Raw genomic sequence first — 17,505 nt, forward strand, 5'->3', positions numbered from 1 at the left:
TATTCTCCTTTCTTATGCCATCTTGTTCTTCTCTTCATTCTCTCTAGCTCCCTTCGTAATTCAAAACTTTATCATGGTATCAGAGCCAGGTTCTATATGGAATCGGGCGTCAGATCTGTGAGTACTGTGCTAGGAAATCCAACGTGAAATTTCCGACTCAGTTCGTTGATTCAGGTCTCAAATGGCTGGGTCAGGTGGTAGTGATCTTCGGGCTCCAATATTCAATGATGACAACTATGAATTTTGGAAGATTCGAATGAGAACTATTTTCAAATCACATGGAATTTGGGATCTAGTTGAAAAGGGTCTTGAAATTCCAGAATCGAAGGGGAAGAAGGTGGATACGGAAGGGTCATCGGAATCAGAGAAAGTCTCTCTGCTAATGAAGGATGCTAAGGCACTGGGTATTATCCAAGGAGCTGTCTCAGATGACATTTTCCCTAGAATCTCGAATGAGGAGACCTCAAAAGGTGCTTGGGACATCCTGCTAAAATATGAAAACTATGAGAGAATATTTGTTTGTGGGAATTTTCTGTGTATTCTTCTCCTTGTAGGAGGTCATATTTATAATACAACGAAACCTGAATGGGCAAGTAAATAATAAATTCCTAAATCTATTTACAGTAGGAAATCAGGAATTAAAATAAATCAATTACAATTATAATAAGAATTCTTGGTGTGTAAGGAAAGTAAGTCAATATCCACAAGTCACGCCAACACTCCCCCTCACGTTGGTGCATAGATGTCGCCAATGCCCAACTGATCTAGTGAATTGTGGAATGCTTTACTGGAAATCGCCTTTGTCAAAATATCCGCCAATTGATCCTCGGATTTCACAAAAGGAAACTGAAACACTTTAGCCTCAAGCTTTTGTTTGATGAAGTGTCGATCCACCTCAACATGTTTAGTACGATCATGCTGAACCGGATTCTGTGCAATGGCTATAGCAGCCTTGTTGTCACAAAAGAGATTCATTGTGGATGTAGGTTTATACCCAAGTTCAATAAGCAACTTTCTTAACCAAAGAAGTTCACAAATCCCTTTAGTCATGCCTCTGAACTCGGCTTCTGCACTGGATAAAGCTACTACATTCTGTTTCTTGCTTCTCCATGTCACCAAATTACCTCCCACGAATGTGAAGTAACCCGATGTGGATTTTCTATCTGTTACATTACCTGCCCAATCTGCATCTGAATAACCATCAATATTTAGATGACCATGCTTTGAGAACATAAGTCCTTTTCCAGGTGCAGACTTCAAATATCTAAGTATCCGAAGAACTGCATTCATATGGTCTTCACTTGGAGAGTGCATAAATTGATTGACAACGCTCACCGCATAAGCAATGTCTGGTCGAGTATGTGACAAATAGATCAATCTTCCCACTAACCTTTGGTATCTTTCTTTGTTAGTTGGAACTTGATCCGGATATTCTCCAAGATGATGATTCTGAACAATAGGAGTGTCCGCAGGTTTACAATCTAGCATTCCTGTGTCTGTCAACAAGTCTAAGACATATTTCCTTTGAGAGAGAAATATGCCTTGCTGCGATCGAGCCACCTCAATTCCCAAGAAATACTTGAGTCCACCTAGATCCTTCATCTCAAACTCCGTAGCCAGATAGTCTTGTAGCTGTGATATTTCCTGTTTATCATTCCCAGTAATAATCATATCATCAACATAGATTATTAATGTTGTTACCTTCCCTTTTCGATGTTTCAAGAACAGAGTATGATCTGAGTTGCACTGTTTGAAACCATTGTTCTTCATTGCCATGGTGAACCGTCCAAACCATGCACGTGGTGATTGTTTCAATCCATACAATGCTTTTCGTAACCTGCAAACTGTTCCAGTCTGAGTAGTATTATATCCAGGAGGAATGTCCATGTACACCTCCTCCGTGAGTTCGCCATGTAGAAAAGCATTCTTTACATCAAACTGGTGTAGTGGCCAATCCAAATTAGCTGCAAGGGACAATAAGACTCTGACGGTGTTTAACTTTGCAACTGGAGCAAAGGTTTCTTCATAGTCTATACCATAGGTCTGTGTGTACCCTTTTGCCACAAGTCTTGCCTTGTATCGCTCGATAGATCCATCTGCATTGTGTTTTATAGTAAACACCCATCTACATCCGATAGTCTTTTTTCCTCGGGGTATAGTCTCCAATGTCCAAGTCTGATTTTTCTCAAGGGCTTTCATCTCCTCTTTTATAGCTTGGACCCACTTAGGATCTTTCAATGCTTCAGAGACCTTGGTTGGAATATGGATAGCAGACAACTGATGCACAAAAGCCTTGAGTGGTTCAGACAGCTTCTCAGTGGATACATGATTTGCAATTGGATACTTGGATGTCTTGCCAATATCAGGTGAATAACGGTTTGGTGGCTTCCCACGATTTTGCCTGAAAGGTAATTGATATCCAATAGTTTTATCATCTAAATGCACAAGTCTAGTAGGAGTAGTTACCTCAAGGATATTCTCAGGAGATTGGTCTGTTGGTACTGTTGAGTTAGAGGGGGGGTCTTCATCTTGTTGTTCTGTATTGTCTGTAGGTGTGAGACTCGGATCAGAAATATCTTCGCATGGATCAGGTGGGTCAGGCAATTGATCGCTATGAATGGGCGATTGGTCGCTTTTCGACAGAGAGTAATCTCGTGCTCCAGACTCGGAATGATCAATCATTTCTGTACAAAGGAGAATTTCTTTATTTTCCAAGTTGCTCCAATTCTGCTCTTCACTTCGTATCTCCCCCTGAAGTGTAGAATTGGATGATGGGTCATGGAAGAACAGCTCAGATTCCAGAAAGGTCACATCCAAAGTGACATAGGTTCGTTGGGTAGGAGGGTGATAACAGCGGTAGCCTTTCTGATGAGTGGCATAACCCACAAAAACACAACGAAGCGCACATGGATCAAGTTTGCTACGTTGATTTTTGTGGAGATGAACGAAAGCCACACATCCAAAGATTCGGGGTGTGAGTACCAAAACAGAAGGCAGAGGTCTGTGTTGTGCAAGCACCTGTAAGGGAGTTTTAAAGGTCAGTACACCAGAAGGCATGCGGTTGATCAGATGAACTGCGGTGACAATAGCATCATCCCAGTGATGGCGAGGAACATGAGCGCCAATCAGAAGTGCTCGGGCGGTTTCAAGAAGATGTCGATTCTTTCGTTCAGCAACACCATTTTGTTGTGGTGTCTGAGGACAAGTCGTCTCATGGATAATTCCATGTTGTTGGAAGTAAGTCTGAAAGTCATGATTGACAAATTCTCCACCATTGTCTGAGCGAAGAATCTGGATTTGAGCATTAAACTGAGTTTTCATCTGTTTGTGGAAGGACTGAAAACAGGAAAACACTTCGTTTTTATTCTTCAGCAAATAAAGCCATGTCATCCGTGTACAATCATCGATGAATGTGACAAACCATCGAACACCAGAAGGAGCAGTGATAGGAGAAGGTCCCCAGACATCAGAGTGAATTAACGTAAATGGAGTAGTACACTTGTTCGTACTCAACGGGTAGGGCACACGGTGACTCTTGGCCAAAATACAAGTATCACATGTGAAGTCGGAGTCCTTGAAACCTGAGAATAAATCTGGTATAAGATGCTTCATATAACTAAAAGACGGATGTCCCAATCGACGATGCCACAACCAGATTTGCTTTTGTTTGCTATCAAAGGGATGTGTCACGCTGTTAGCCATGCCGGGACTGAAGTCATCGACATAATATAGCCCCCCTCTCTTAGTACCATGACCAAGAATCTCCTTAGTGTGAATATCCTGAAGCAAACAAAAACTCGGGTAAATGAGTACACAACAATTCAATTGTTCAGTAAGCTGACTAACTGACAACAATTTAGTGGATAAAGATGGAACAAGTAAAGTATTAGACAGTGTGAGAGAGGATGAGAGTGCAACAGTGCCAGCCCCTGTCACAGGATAAGTAACACCATTGGCATTTGCAATACAGGTTCGTCGAGGTTGTGTAGTATTCAGAAAATCATCAGGATCAAACGTCATATGATCAGTTGCACCGGAATCAATTATCCAGCTCTTGGAATCAATCTTATCGGAAGTATGGAATCCATAACCAGTACCATTACTGGTCATATTGCATTGTCCTCGATCTGTAAGAGTAGCCCACCAATTGGGGTAGCCATGCGATTTAAAACAAGTCTCACAAGTGTGTCTCGGATCACCACAATATGCGCAATTTGGTCCATGTGTCGGGGTCGTTAGTCTAGAAGTCATAATCTGTGCAGCGGAAGATGCATAGGATACAAGTTGAGTAGGAATTTTGATCAGAATCTGAGCCTGAGTCAGGGCCGGAGTCGGAGTCGAAATCGGGATCAGGGTCTGAATCAGAGACAAATTCGGGGTTGGGGTCATCATCGGAGTGGGGGTCGGGGTCGTCTTAGGAGTCGGGGTCGGGGTCGGGGTCGTCAAAAGAGGATCCTGATTCTGGATCGGGTTCGGGGTCAAAGTCTGCATTTGTAAGGGCGGAGCCATCTGGGCACTCAACTCAACGATGGTTGGTTGAGAATGAGAGAAGGAGTCGGTGGTGCTACCTCCATGAGGGTTGAAAAAATCATCAACCCCCATAGCGGCGGCTGGGGTTTGAAACTAGAGTCAGCAATTCCAAGATCGCCGCTTTGATACCATGCTAAAATATGAAAACTATGAGAGAATATTTGTTTGTGGGAATTTTCTGTGTATTTTTCTCCTTGTAGGAGGTCATATTTATAATACAACGAAACCTGAATGGGCAAGTAAATAATAAATTCCTAAATCTATTTACAGTAGGAAATCAGGAATTAAAGTAAATCAATTACAATTATAATAGAAATTCTTGGTGTGTAAGGAAAGTAAGTCAATATCCACAAGTCATGCCAACACATCCTACACCAAGAATTTCATGGCGATAAGCAGGTGAGATCCATCAAGCTGCAGGGTCTACGCCGTGATTTCGAGTACACAACGATGAGGGATGATGAAACCCTGTCTGTGTATCTCACTCGCCTTCTTGAGTTGGTGAACTAGATGAAGGGTTATGGGGAAGAATTATCCAGAGCACATTTGGTTCAGAAATTGCTCATAAGCTTGACCAAAGATTTTGATCCTGTTTGCTATGTGATCAAGCAGACTAAGGATATTGAAACTATTGAGGTGCAAGAAGTTATTGCTGCATTAAGGGGGTTTGCACAGCAGCTTGATAGGCATGCAGAGAGTACCACTGAGAGAGCCTTCAGTAGTATGAATGTGAATCCAAAGGGAAATCAGTCAAATCCAGAGAAGAACTGGAAATCGAAAGGAAAGAAATGGGATCCTAAGCCTCAGAACTCTGTCAATCATGGTGAAAAGCGTGATCAAGAGAGAAAATCTGATCAGGCTAAGAGAAAATGCAAACACTGTGATAAACTACACTATGGTGAGTGTTGGTTTAAAGGGAAGCCAAAATGTCATGGCTGCAATCAATTTGGTCATTTCATCAAGGACTGTGATCAAGCAAACAAGGCTGGAAAGCTTGCAAACTTTGCTAATCAGGTAACAGAACCTGCAACCATGTTTTATGCTTGTCATTCTGCTACTATTGGAAGGAATATGTACATATGGTATGTAGACCGCTCATGTAGTAATCATATGACCTCTCATGAATCTTTGCTTATTAATGTTGATAAAAATGTGAAGTGTAGAGTTAAAATGGGCACTGGAGATTTAGTGCAGTCAATAGGCAAAGGTACTTTGGTTATAGAAATGAAGGGTGTGACTAGATACATTAAAGAGGTTATGATTGTCCCTGGATTGGATGAGAATTTGTTGAGTGTAGGGCAGATGGTTTGAACATGGTTGTTGGCTTGTGTTTGGTGATCACATGCTTGATATATATGGAGATCAGTAGATGGAAGATCTGATTGCAAGTGTTTTAATGAAAGGAAACAGATGCTTTCCCTTAAGTCTAGAATATGTCAACCCTCTTATGGCTAATAGAGCAACTGTTGAAGAGTCATCTTGGGTGTGGCATAGAAGATATGGACATCTAAACTGCATCAGTTTGATGCTCCTGCAAGAAAAGGAAATGGTGCAAGGCTTACCTAGACTACAAGGCACTGGACAGGTTTGCTTTGGATGTGCTACAGGAAAAAGTCACAGAGAACCATTCGATAAAGCAAAAACTTAGAGAGCATCACCACCCCTAGAACTGATTCACTCAGATATTTGTGGTCCAATGCAGATCAACAGATTCTTCCTTACCTTTATTGATGATCACACTAGAATGTGTTGGGTGTTCTTTCTGTAGCACAAGTCACAGGTTTTCAACATTTTCAAAAGGTTCAAATCCATGGTTGAGCCTCAGAGTGGCTATCAAATTAAGAAACTCAGAAGTAATAGGGGTGGGGAATACACATCTCTAGAGTTTTCAAAGTTCTGTGAAGATATGGGATTAGAAAGACAATTGACTGTGGCTTACTGTTCACAACAAAACGGTGTTGTAGAGAGGAAGAACCGTAATGTGATTGAAATGGCTAGGACAATGATGTTTGAAAAGAAGATTCCCTTGAAGTTTTGGGTTGAAGCTGTGAATACAGCTGTGTATTTGCAGAATCGATGTCCAACAAGTGCTTTGAACAACATAACTCCATTTGAGGCATTTAGTGGAAGGAAACCAGGTGTCAAACACTTAAAGATATTTGGTTTTCCATGTTACATTCACATTCCTTCATAGAAAAGACACAAACTGGAGGAAACTGGTGAGAAGGGAGTATTTGTTGGATATGGGAATTGTGAAAAAGGATATAGAGTTTTCAATTTGAGAATTCAAAAGGTTGAACTATCAAGAAGTGTAATCTTTGATGAGAAAGCAATGTGGAATTGGGAATCTAATGAAGCAGTGCAAGTCTCTATTCCTTGGAATGATGAAGGAAACTCAAGGATATTTGAATTTGATTCAGAATCAAATAATTCATCTCAGTCTATGCAATCTCCTCTAAGATCACAAACAACTAGAGACCTGCAAACATCTCAGGAATCTGGTTCACTTGATTCTCCAGTTTCATTCTCAGAAACCTATGATCATACTCCACAGAAATGGAAAAGTTTGAGTGATGTATATGCTCAATGCAAGATGAGCATTATTGAACCTGAAGATTTCAGTGAGGCAATCAAAGATGAAGCTTGGAAAAAGGCTATGACAGAAGAAATGTTAATGATAGAGAAGAACTCAACTTGGGAGTTAGTTGATAGGCCATGCAACAAACCAATTGTGGGAGTGAAGTGGGTCTATAAAACAAAGATGAATCTTGACGGTTCCATTCAAAAACACAAAGCTAGACTTGTAGCCAAGGGCTACACACAGAAAACGGGAGTTGACTACAATGAAACCTTTGCTCCTGTGACAAGGTTAGATACCATTAGGACACTCATTGCACTAGCTGCACAGAAAGGTTGGAAACTATGGCAATTGGATGTTAAATCAGCGTTCCTGAATGGTGTTCTTGAAGAGGAGGTATATGTGGATCAATCTGATGGTTTTGTGGTTGCTGAAGCTGAACACAAAGTGTATAGGCTAAGAAAGGCCCTCTATGGTCTAAAACAGGCACCAAGGGCCTGGTATAGTGAAATTGACACATACTTAATTCACTGTGGCTTCCATAGAAGCTCAAGTGAAGCAACTCTATAGTGAGGAACAAGGAATGAGTTGGTACTTTGATTGTGTCAATCTATGTTGATGATATAGTGTACACAGGAAGTAGTGCACAAATGAGGGAAGAGTTCAAGGCTGAGATGATGTGCAAATACGAGATGTCATATTTGGGTTTGCTCCATCATTTTCTTGGAATGGGAGTAACTCAAACTGAAGGGAGTATATTCATACACCAAAGAAAGTATGCTCTAACTCTCTTGGACAAATTTGGGCTCAAAGACTGCAAGCCAGTGAGCACTCCATTAGTTGCCACTGATAAACTGAAAAGAGAGGATGAAACTGAACCTACAGATGAGAGTTTGTACAGAAAAATTGTTGGGAGTCTTCTGTATTAGCAACTAGGCCAACATTATATTCTCTGCTAGTTTGCTGGCACGGTTTATGCACAAGCCCTCTAAAAAGCATTATGGAGCTGCAAAAAGGGTTCTAAGATATATTCAAGGAACAATTGACTTTGGGATTGAATATGTGGTTGGAAAATCTGCTCTATTGATTGGTTACTGTGATAGTGACTGGAGTGGATTGGTTAAGCAGCACAGTGTCGCACTTTCAACTGCAGAAGCAGAGTATGTTAGTGCAGCTGAAGCAACCTCTCAGGCCATTTGGCTTAGGTTTGTGCTAGAGGACTTTGGTGAAGAGCAAGCTGCTGCAACTGCCCTATTTTGTGACAACACTTCAGCTATAGCAATGTCTAAGAATCCGGTGTTCCACTAAAGAACCAAGCACATTGGCAGGAAGTTTTACTTCATTAGAGACGCAATTCAAAAAGGTGTGATCGATTTGGTCTACTGCAAAGGTGAAGAACATATTGCTGATATCTTTACCAAAGCTCTTCCCAAGGACAGATTCAACTACTTAAGAATCTCCTTGGTGTGAAATTAGCTAGCAATTTAGAAGGGAGTGTTGAAAAGTAAATTGCTTACTAATTTCTTGTTAGTAGTAAATGATTTACCTGTTAGATTTATCTCTTGTCCTTTTGTGTAACTGCTTTCTGTTGTAATAGCTTGAGCTCATATTGTAATGACCCAAAACAAAATATCTAAAAATTAGGATTTATTTATTCTAGGAGAAAGACGATTTTGCTCTCGTATTATTTAATAGAAAAAAGTTGACTTTTTGACCAAGAAGGAATTTGGCAATTCCGCTTACGTTGTTGCGTAGAGCAAGGCGAAATGAGTCCGTCGACACGGAGCAGACTCGAATCGGAGTTGTAATGAGGAAAATACGGTCAAAATAATACGAAGGGCAAAACGGTAATTTGGAAAAAAGTCAGATTTTTATCTCTTTCTCCTCTCTCTCTCCCCAGTTCTCTCTCCTCTCTCTCTCTCTCTCCTCCCTCCCGTCGCGCCAGCGACCCCCGCCCCTTCCCGTCGCCAGAGCGGCCACCACAGCGCACGCCGATCTCCGGCGTTGGTACCAATAGCTCCGCCACACCCTCGCCGACAAGACCTGACCCGTCGCCGCCCTTGCACCGGCCGGAGCTCGTCGGAAACTGGAGGACAACTGCCGATTTTCACTTGAATTTCAGATTTCTCGTTCTCCTTCGTTTCTCAACCAAATCGTTCGAGTAAGGTATGAATTCTAAGCTATTTTTCATGCTCTAACTGATGGTTGGCTGGGTTTTGATCGATTTTTGCTGTAGAACACTCGATTTTCGAATTGAAAATCGGCCGAACTTCAGCCGCCGTGATCGGCCATTTTCGGCCACTTTTTGGGGTATGTCCAAGAACAGAATGACTCCAAATGGGGTGTTTTACCTAGGATAGGAGTTTGGCGTCACGGTTTTGAGTTTTTCCGGTGAGCCATTATCGCTTTGGACACCCAAACTGCCGGCTCGTGTGGCAGCACGTGGGTGAGGGTGGTGAAGTGATTCTGTGTTCTTTTGCAATCCTTGTGTTGTCACGAGCGCGTAGGATTTCGCGGATCTCAATTTGGAGTCCGTTTGAGCGCCGAACGGATTTTCCATATTGTGCAATTCCTGGGTACAGTGTCGTCGAGTCGTTGGATCGCACCCAACTTTGGGTATGTCGTTCTACATGATTTCAGGGTCGTGTAGGATCCAACGGATTGCGAATCGGAGTCCCGGATACTCCGAAATCGTGAACCCTGGGGCTAGGGTTTGTATTTTAAGCGATAACGCGATTTCGGCTAATCCGACTGTCCATTTCGGACCAAATTCGCAGGACATGGGTCTTTCTCTGTGAGAAACCTCTAGAGAATCCCAGATTGGCCATCGGAGATCGTGGACCCCACGGGGTTCCAGATCGGCCGGTCTGGCAGTTTATCGCTTAGTACAGCTTCAGATCTTGTAAGACCGTTCTAATTGTCTGAAAAGTTAAAGTGGACATAGGAGTGACTTGAAATGAGTGCACGTATTTCTAGGAGCCGGGGGTCAAGGTTTTAATTTAATTCTTTTATTGAGCAGTTTTATTAATTTAATATTCTTGGTTAATCAGGCACCCGAGGCCAGACTGAGCCACATGAGGGACCTTCAAAAGGTCCAGCTAGTTCGGACTAGCAATGAGTGGACCTTTCTTTCATAAATGATTTTCTATAAATGAGTTTATAAATAAGGTTATATGAATGAATTTCATTATTTGAGCTTAAATGAGTTTTATTGGAGGTTTTCCGAGCATAATTTGTGCAGTAATATTTCTACAACTCTATGCTGCTTAGTTGCACATGCTAAAAAGTTGTAGAAACAGAGTTTGAGGCTTGAATCAGATGAGATAGCAGCATAATTTGAGATTACAGTTATTAATCAGATTTTCATAAAGTAATTTATTTTAAAACCACCATGTACCCGTGTTTGGTGATTACCAACAGTTGGACCGATGTCTACGGACATCCAGTCTGATTTCAGTTTCGTCAGTGCACTTGACATCGCCTCACGAGTTTCGGGGACGCTCGGACCGTGAGTGCTAGGATTTGCGGCTCGGCAGACATGGTGTCCCGAGACCTGCCAGGATTTGCGGCTCGGCTGACTTCGTGTCCCCGAGACCTGCCAGGATTGCGGATCAGGCTGACTACGGTCCCCTGCATCCTGCCAGAGCGGCTCGAGTTGACTCTGTGTCATCGAGACCTGCCGGCGGATCAGGCTGACCATAGTCCCCTGAATTCTGCCAGTTTGCGGCTCGGATAGACTGCGTGTCGCCGAGACCTGCCAGGGGAATTGACGGATTTACAGGGGTACACCTAGGTGGTAGTTTTAAAGGAATTTCAGTACTGTTATATAATTATTGTTTTCAGTCATTTTATACCAGTTTTCTCGATATTCATGCATGTTTTATATCTCCATATATTTGTTCAGCTATATGAATATATACATATATATTTATATATGTTTAGATGAAGGCCTTGTGTTTGAATACAGCCGAACTTTAGCTTTACCTATCAATTTATTTTTACCATGGGGGTTATTATGATTATAAACTGTTTCAAGAACATTATTTTTGTCCACTCACACTTTCAAACTGTTTTTCGCCTCCAGGCCGTAGAAGTGCGAAGGAATCCACCACGGGCCACTCCTAGCTCCCGCACCACCCACCAAACGTAGGGTTTTGTTGTAAAGTTCTTGAAGTTTTGTAAATTTGTAGTAATTGCTCTGATATCTGGTTGGAACTGAGAACCAGAGTTGAGAAACGTTTATTTGAGTTATTCTGGCAGTTGGTGTGGAATTATTTGCTTGTTTAACAGGTGAAAAGTTTTGGGTTTGGATGAATTACAGGGGAGACTCTGCCGAATTTTCGGCAGGAGTCTAAGGAAGGGCTTTAATCGTAGTTGTAACAGGAAGGGTAAAAAGGTCATTTGTGCCCGACATTCGCCAGGTGTCGGACACGCACAGGATTCGGCTTGAATTCCAAAGGGGAATTGGGATCGGGTCCTGTCACATATGCCAAGTGTAGGGTCTTAGATCAGCTCTCATCTTCAATGGCTCACATGCCTTGTAAGTGCCATGTGTCATAATCACAATGGCTCGTGTATTTGAATGGTTGTGATGACTGATGTAAGAAGCATCATTCTGCAACGAACAGAATGTTGCAGTGATTATTCTCCTTCCTTCTGCCCTCTCGTTCTTCTCTTCATTCTCTCTAGCTCCCTTCGTAATCCAAAACTTTATCAGTAATTGCCCCTAGTCCATGCTTTAGGCCCTACATGGCCAGCTTAGTTAGAAGTAAAAAAAATGGATGCTCTTGTTTTAGCCTTTGCTGCTCTTGTTTTCAGAAGACAAAAAAGTATTGCATCAGATTTCGAAGAAATGGATTCTCTTGTTCTAATTACCTTGTTGTTCTTAGTTTATCGCATATAGAAAACACGGTTGATACACCACAGTTCATCTGGAGATTGTATTTAATGCTTCTATCCAAGCCTCAGCAGATTCTCATTTAAAACCCTGTATGTGAAGAGAAGGCACTATTTTGATGGTTTCAACTCTTTTTTATTAACCTTATACATAAAAACTAGCTGGAGCTGCAGAAATTATGGTTACAAAACAAGCAAAATACTGTAAAATATCAGAAATACAGACATCCTTAATCATGGTAAATCTGCACTGATAAGTGGGGTAAAGGCCACTTTAGTATATTCAGTGCCTCCTTGCATTTCAAGTTCTTCTCCATGAGTCGCCTTGCAATCGTGATAGAGGACTGTGTATGCCATGAGCTTAAACATTCCGATCAGGCAGGATATCGAATTCAGGAGGAGCAATGGAATCATGGCAGCATTTGATGACATGACTGTTTTGCCAAACTTGTGCGCACCATAGAACACAGGAAGAGAGAGTGCTCCAAACAAAAGATTTAGGAAAAATCCGCGCATCTTCAATCCTTTGATGAGCTGTCCAGCCTTCCCAAGTGCCTCAATTCCACACATTTCCTCGAGTACCGAAACAACGAGTGCTAAATTCCAAACAACAGCTAGATAAGCTTCGAAAACTAGAGCTAGGAGGAATATGATTATAGATAATAAAGAAGGCATAGTGACCGTAAGATCGAAAATCACCACCAAAGGAACCAGAAAGGTTATGAGAAATAGACAATAGCCTAGATGAAGAAGGGTTATGTAAAACCAAGTAAGAAACGGTCTTTTCAGTGATTTCACGGCCCTCGATAGAAGTTCCTTGATAGACATGTCTTTTCCACGATATGTTACTGCCGATGCTAAGATTGAAGCTGTTGCAAAGAATAAAGAGAAAAAACACAATATGAAAATAAAAATCCACTCTAGTCCAACAAATAATCGGAGGTCGCCTTTCAAAGTATTCAGAAGGTTTGCGAATTCAGGGGTGCCGATGTTCATAGCTAGTAGGTTTGCCTTGAGGGTAAAATCAGTGATTGATGGTTTAATGGACAGCATATTACTCAAAAAGAGGATAGAGCTAAGAGAAATTATGAGCAGGAAGATGCAAGACATGAGCTTAACATTTCTGAAGAAAAGTTTCTGCGATTCCATCAAAGTTCCCACCAATTCCAAAAGCATAAAAGACCCCATCATGAAGAAGAAAGATAAAATTTGATGTTCTTCAAACCTTTTAATATTTTCTTGCATTGTAAAGGAGCACAAAGGCATAGCCTATTTATATTATGACTTTGTTATTATGATTTTCTGACTTTGTCTTCTCCATTCCATTGAAAACTCCACACATTTGGCCTTGTCAGCACGACGGAGCCAAACATTGACTATTCTTCTTTTACTAAAATCCAAGAAAATTTGACACAGCCAATCCACGCAAATGCTCAGTAGAAGAATAGACCCGGCCCGGCCGGCAATTAATTAATTATATGTGTTTCTTACGTTGTCCCATCTCACTTGAGAAATCCACGTATGACCTTCTAGAGATTAGTTTGAATGGGATAAAAAATAAAAACAGTGAGAAGGACAAGCCAATTCAAGATTTAACCAGCTACATATATAGAAAAGTAAATGTGACGTAATGTAAACTTAAGATGCGGTAAAGTCACATGACCAATCTATGATTGAAGGTTCTAAACTCCATAATTTACAAAAGCACAATGCGGAAGTTCTATAAATGTAATTTACATATTTTGACTATGTTGGAATTTTTAAAAAGTTCTAAAATTTTAATCGTTTTATTTATTTATTGTGGGGTTTTAAATATTTAATTTTCAGATTTTATTCCTATATTGAATGCCTTAATTTTTTAGTTTAATGTAGTGAATGTTACATGTTATTGGATGCCTATAAAAAGCCACTCCTCATTCACATTTGAAAAACTACAATACACCATCAAAATATCACATACCACAATCACCACCACAATTTGATTCTCTCCTGTTCTACTTTTTATATATTTTCTCTACTTCTATTATTATTTTGGGCAATGATTACGTGACTTGGATACCTATATCCGTCTATGAACGTGCTCATAGCGGATCTTGAGTTTGTGTACAAAGAGTTGTATCTTGGAGTCTTGTAGATTGCTAGTACCTGCACGTAGGGAGGCTACAAAGGCTTTAGGACAGTGTCTTTGACATGCTTCAACGTACCAAACTCACATTCTTACTTATTATTTATTTTGCTTTTATTTACCTATCAATTGGTTTTCTTCAGTTTCATTGTACCTTAAAAGCTTTCCATTTTATTTATATGTTATGTATAATATAAAGATTTTTGTATTTGGCTTTACGGAAAGAGAAAAACTATATTTTTTACAATAGACTCATGATACCAAACACAAGAGAAATCAATATATGTGTATTGGGCGATGGTAGGTGAGTCATTCTTGTAGAAGAAATAGGTTTCTCTCCCTAAACTTTTGCACATTGAAACCCTACTTCGTGTTGTCTTCAATGTACATATTTAGATGGGCTTGTGCACTCTAATTGCTAGAGACACTGGAACTTTGTAGGAACGTATACAACTGACAAGATTATTTTTATCCGTAATTTTTTACTTATACTGCAGACAATGCATTACTATCATGTATGTACGTCGTTTTTCTCCCAATTTGATGCGGAACTTCAATTTTAGCCGTCCAGCAGATCGTGCAGCGTAAAATTGTTGGAATATTGATTTCAACCTATGCACACTCACAAACTTTAGCTGCATAATTTATCAAGCATTAAGATTAAACAATGGAATGCAGAGGAATAAAAAACTGAACATGAAACAGAGAGGAGCTTCTTTTGCTCTCGGTCTACTTCTATGTCATATATTCTGGAGGAGACTTGCTCTCCCTCACAACTCTTCAACGGATATACACTTTTTTTAAAAAAATCTGTCGGAAGTACAAGGCATCTCTTGCACAAGTCAAACCTTTTCATATCAACCACGCACTTAAATATTTGTGGTTTTGTTTGCTTAAAAATATATATCCTCCTTTTTCCACCCTTCTTCCTCTCTGTCTTTCTGCGACCATTACGCGTTGATAGAATCATGCTCAAGGAGCTTGACCTTGACTTGGGTATTTCAATATTATCTGTGCTGCAACATCCAAACCACTACCACAAAAAATAATCACGAAACAACTCGTTCAGTTCAGCATACAAGTCAGAAGACCAACTAATGAAATGCAAAGAGATTAAAAGGCTTAGGAAAAAAGAAAGTCATTTCTTGTTCTTGTAGTTTGATGGTTTATCATTTTTGTCCCCATAGTTTAAAGATTTTTATCAATTTTATCCTTCTAGTTTTTAATTCGGAGCACTTCAAGGACTTACGCATTTCAATTTCTATCAAATTCCTCTCACTTCCACTATGTTTGACTCCCAATTCCCTTGCCCTCGGCCACTCTTTCTCCTTTTTTCGTTGTCCCTATTTCTCTCAATGCACATTTTTCTTATTATTATGTAGCAGAAAATGAAGTATGCGCATTCTTCATCATTATTATGTTGTGTTTGTGCAAATATTCTTGCAGGCGGGAGAATATCCGCTTGAAGATCCTTCAACCTTTGAACTTCATTCTTTCTCTTCCTCGATTCCTGTAAAAACGACCAGAGTAAATAGACCACACCCAGGGGGTGTTGGCCAAAGGCCCACCGATGACTAAGTTAGCTAAACAATGGTACGAAGTTTTCTCTATAGTGAGAACCGGGTGGCATGAGCCGTGTGTGGTGGCCCGAGTTGCATGAAGAGACAAAAATGGAGAGAGAGAGAGAGAGAGAGAGAGAGAGAGAGAGAGAGAGAGAGAGAGAGAGTGTGTGTGTGTGTGTGTGTGTGAATGAATAACAACTTATTGTCTAAGCTTTGATACAACAGCATAGCCCCATTACACTAGTTGTTTATAACTAGAATTGAACTTCTACACAACAACACATAACTCTTGAATTAATTCCAAGAGATATATAACTGTCTAAAAAACAAGAACAAAGAGATATATTTTAAATTTTAGAGAGAAGGTTCAGCGGTCCACTACTAATAACACCGATATTGTCCCCAACTTAACCACTAACAAAGCCCAGTAAGTTTGTCACAAAAGGTCTCGCGGTGAAATTAATAGTAGAAACATTCATTATATGTGACAGGACCTGACCCAATTTTCGCTTTGGAATCCGGGCCGACTCCTGTGCGTGTCCGACACCTGGTGAATGTCGGGCACGAATGACCTTTTTACCCTTTTCCTTTTCCAATTTCTTTTAAAATTTTCCTCAGACTTCTGCAGAAAATTCGGCAGAGTCTCCCCTGTATTTTGACCAAACCCAAAATCTTCCACCTGTCAAACAGTCTTAAATAACACACCAACTGCCAGACTAATTTAACCAACAGATCTTACTCCAGTTTCTCAAGTAAAACACGATATCAGAGCATTTCTATACAAATTTACAGAATTAAGAAAAGTTACAACGAGATCCTACGCTTCGGTGGTGGGGCGGGAGCTAAAATGATGGCCCAGGTGGTTTCCTTTCTTCTTCTACGGCCTGGGGGCGAAAAACAAGGTTAAAATGGTGAGTGGGCAAAAATTACGTTCGTGAAAATAATTTAGAACATAATAACCCCCGTTTGAAAAACATAGGGATATAAAAGCTATGATTTGATCATAATTAAACTCAAGATATTCAATTAAACACGAATAGATATAATTATATAAATGCTCACTTAACTAAATAAAGATATATCAGTGTAACACATATTGAGTATCGAAGATACTGATAGAAATGAGTGAAACAATAGCTGTACTAAAAAGTTTTAAAAAGAATCCTTTAAAACTGCCACCTAATTGTACCCCTGTGATAGCCATCAATTCCCTGGCAGGTCTCGGGCGTCACACAAGCTACCCGAGCGGCAAACTGGCAAAATCAAGGGACTATGATCAGCCTGATCCACCGGCAGGTCCTCGAAGACACCAAGTCAGCTCGAGTCGCTCAGGCAGGATGCAGGGGACCGTAGTCAGCCTGATATCCTGGCAGGTCTCGGGGACACAGAGTCAGCCGAGCCGCAATCCTGGCAGGTCTCGGGACACCAAGTCTGCCGAGCCACAAATCCTAGCACTCACGGTCCGACCGTCCCCGAAACTCGTGAGGCGAAGTCAAGTGCACTGACATAAACTGAAATCGGACTGGATGTCTGCAGACATTGGTCCAACTCTGGGTAATCACCAAATAGAGGGTGGGTACATGGTGGTCTAAAATAACTATCTCTGATAAAATCTGATATCCTCTGTACTCTGGTAAATCTGAGCTAAACTACTATTTCTGTCTCAAAAACCTCAAATCTGTTGCTTGGCTAATTTTTATAAAAATAAAGATATTTTCACAATAAAATTCATGCTATAACACTTATTCAAGATCAAATAGAAATTATAATTATAAAATCTTTTAAGAAAGAAAAGTCAACTCACTGCTGGTCCG

At 40.6% G+C, this 17,505-nt stretch overlaps 1 protein-coding gene across 1 annotated transcript; it reads right to left on the minus strand.

The window, feature by feature from the left end:
• Window positions 1-12,146: 12,146 nt before the first annotated feature.
• Window positions 12,147-13,274, minus strand: LOC117616094. The gene has a single exon (XM_034345307.1). The coding sequence runs from the start codon at window positions 13,268-13,270 to the stop codon at window positions 12,239-12,241; it is 1,032 nt and encodes a 343-aa protein (XP_034201198.1). The 5' UTR covers window positions 13,271-13,274; the 3' UTR covers window positions 12,147-12,238.
• Window positions 13,275-17,505: the final 4,231 nt, after the last annotated feature.

This window comes from Prunus dulcis, chromosome 1 (genome assembly GCF_902201215.1).
Source record: "Prunus dulcis chromosome 1, ALMONDv2, whole genome shotgun sequence".
NCBI classification, from domain to species: Eukaryota; Viridiplantae; Streptophyta; class Magnoliopsida; order Rosales; family Rosaceae; genus Prunus; species Prunus dulcis.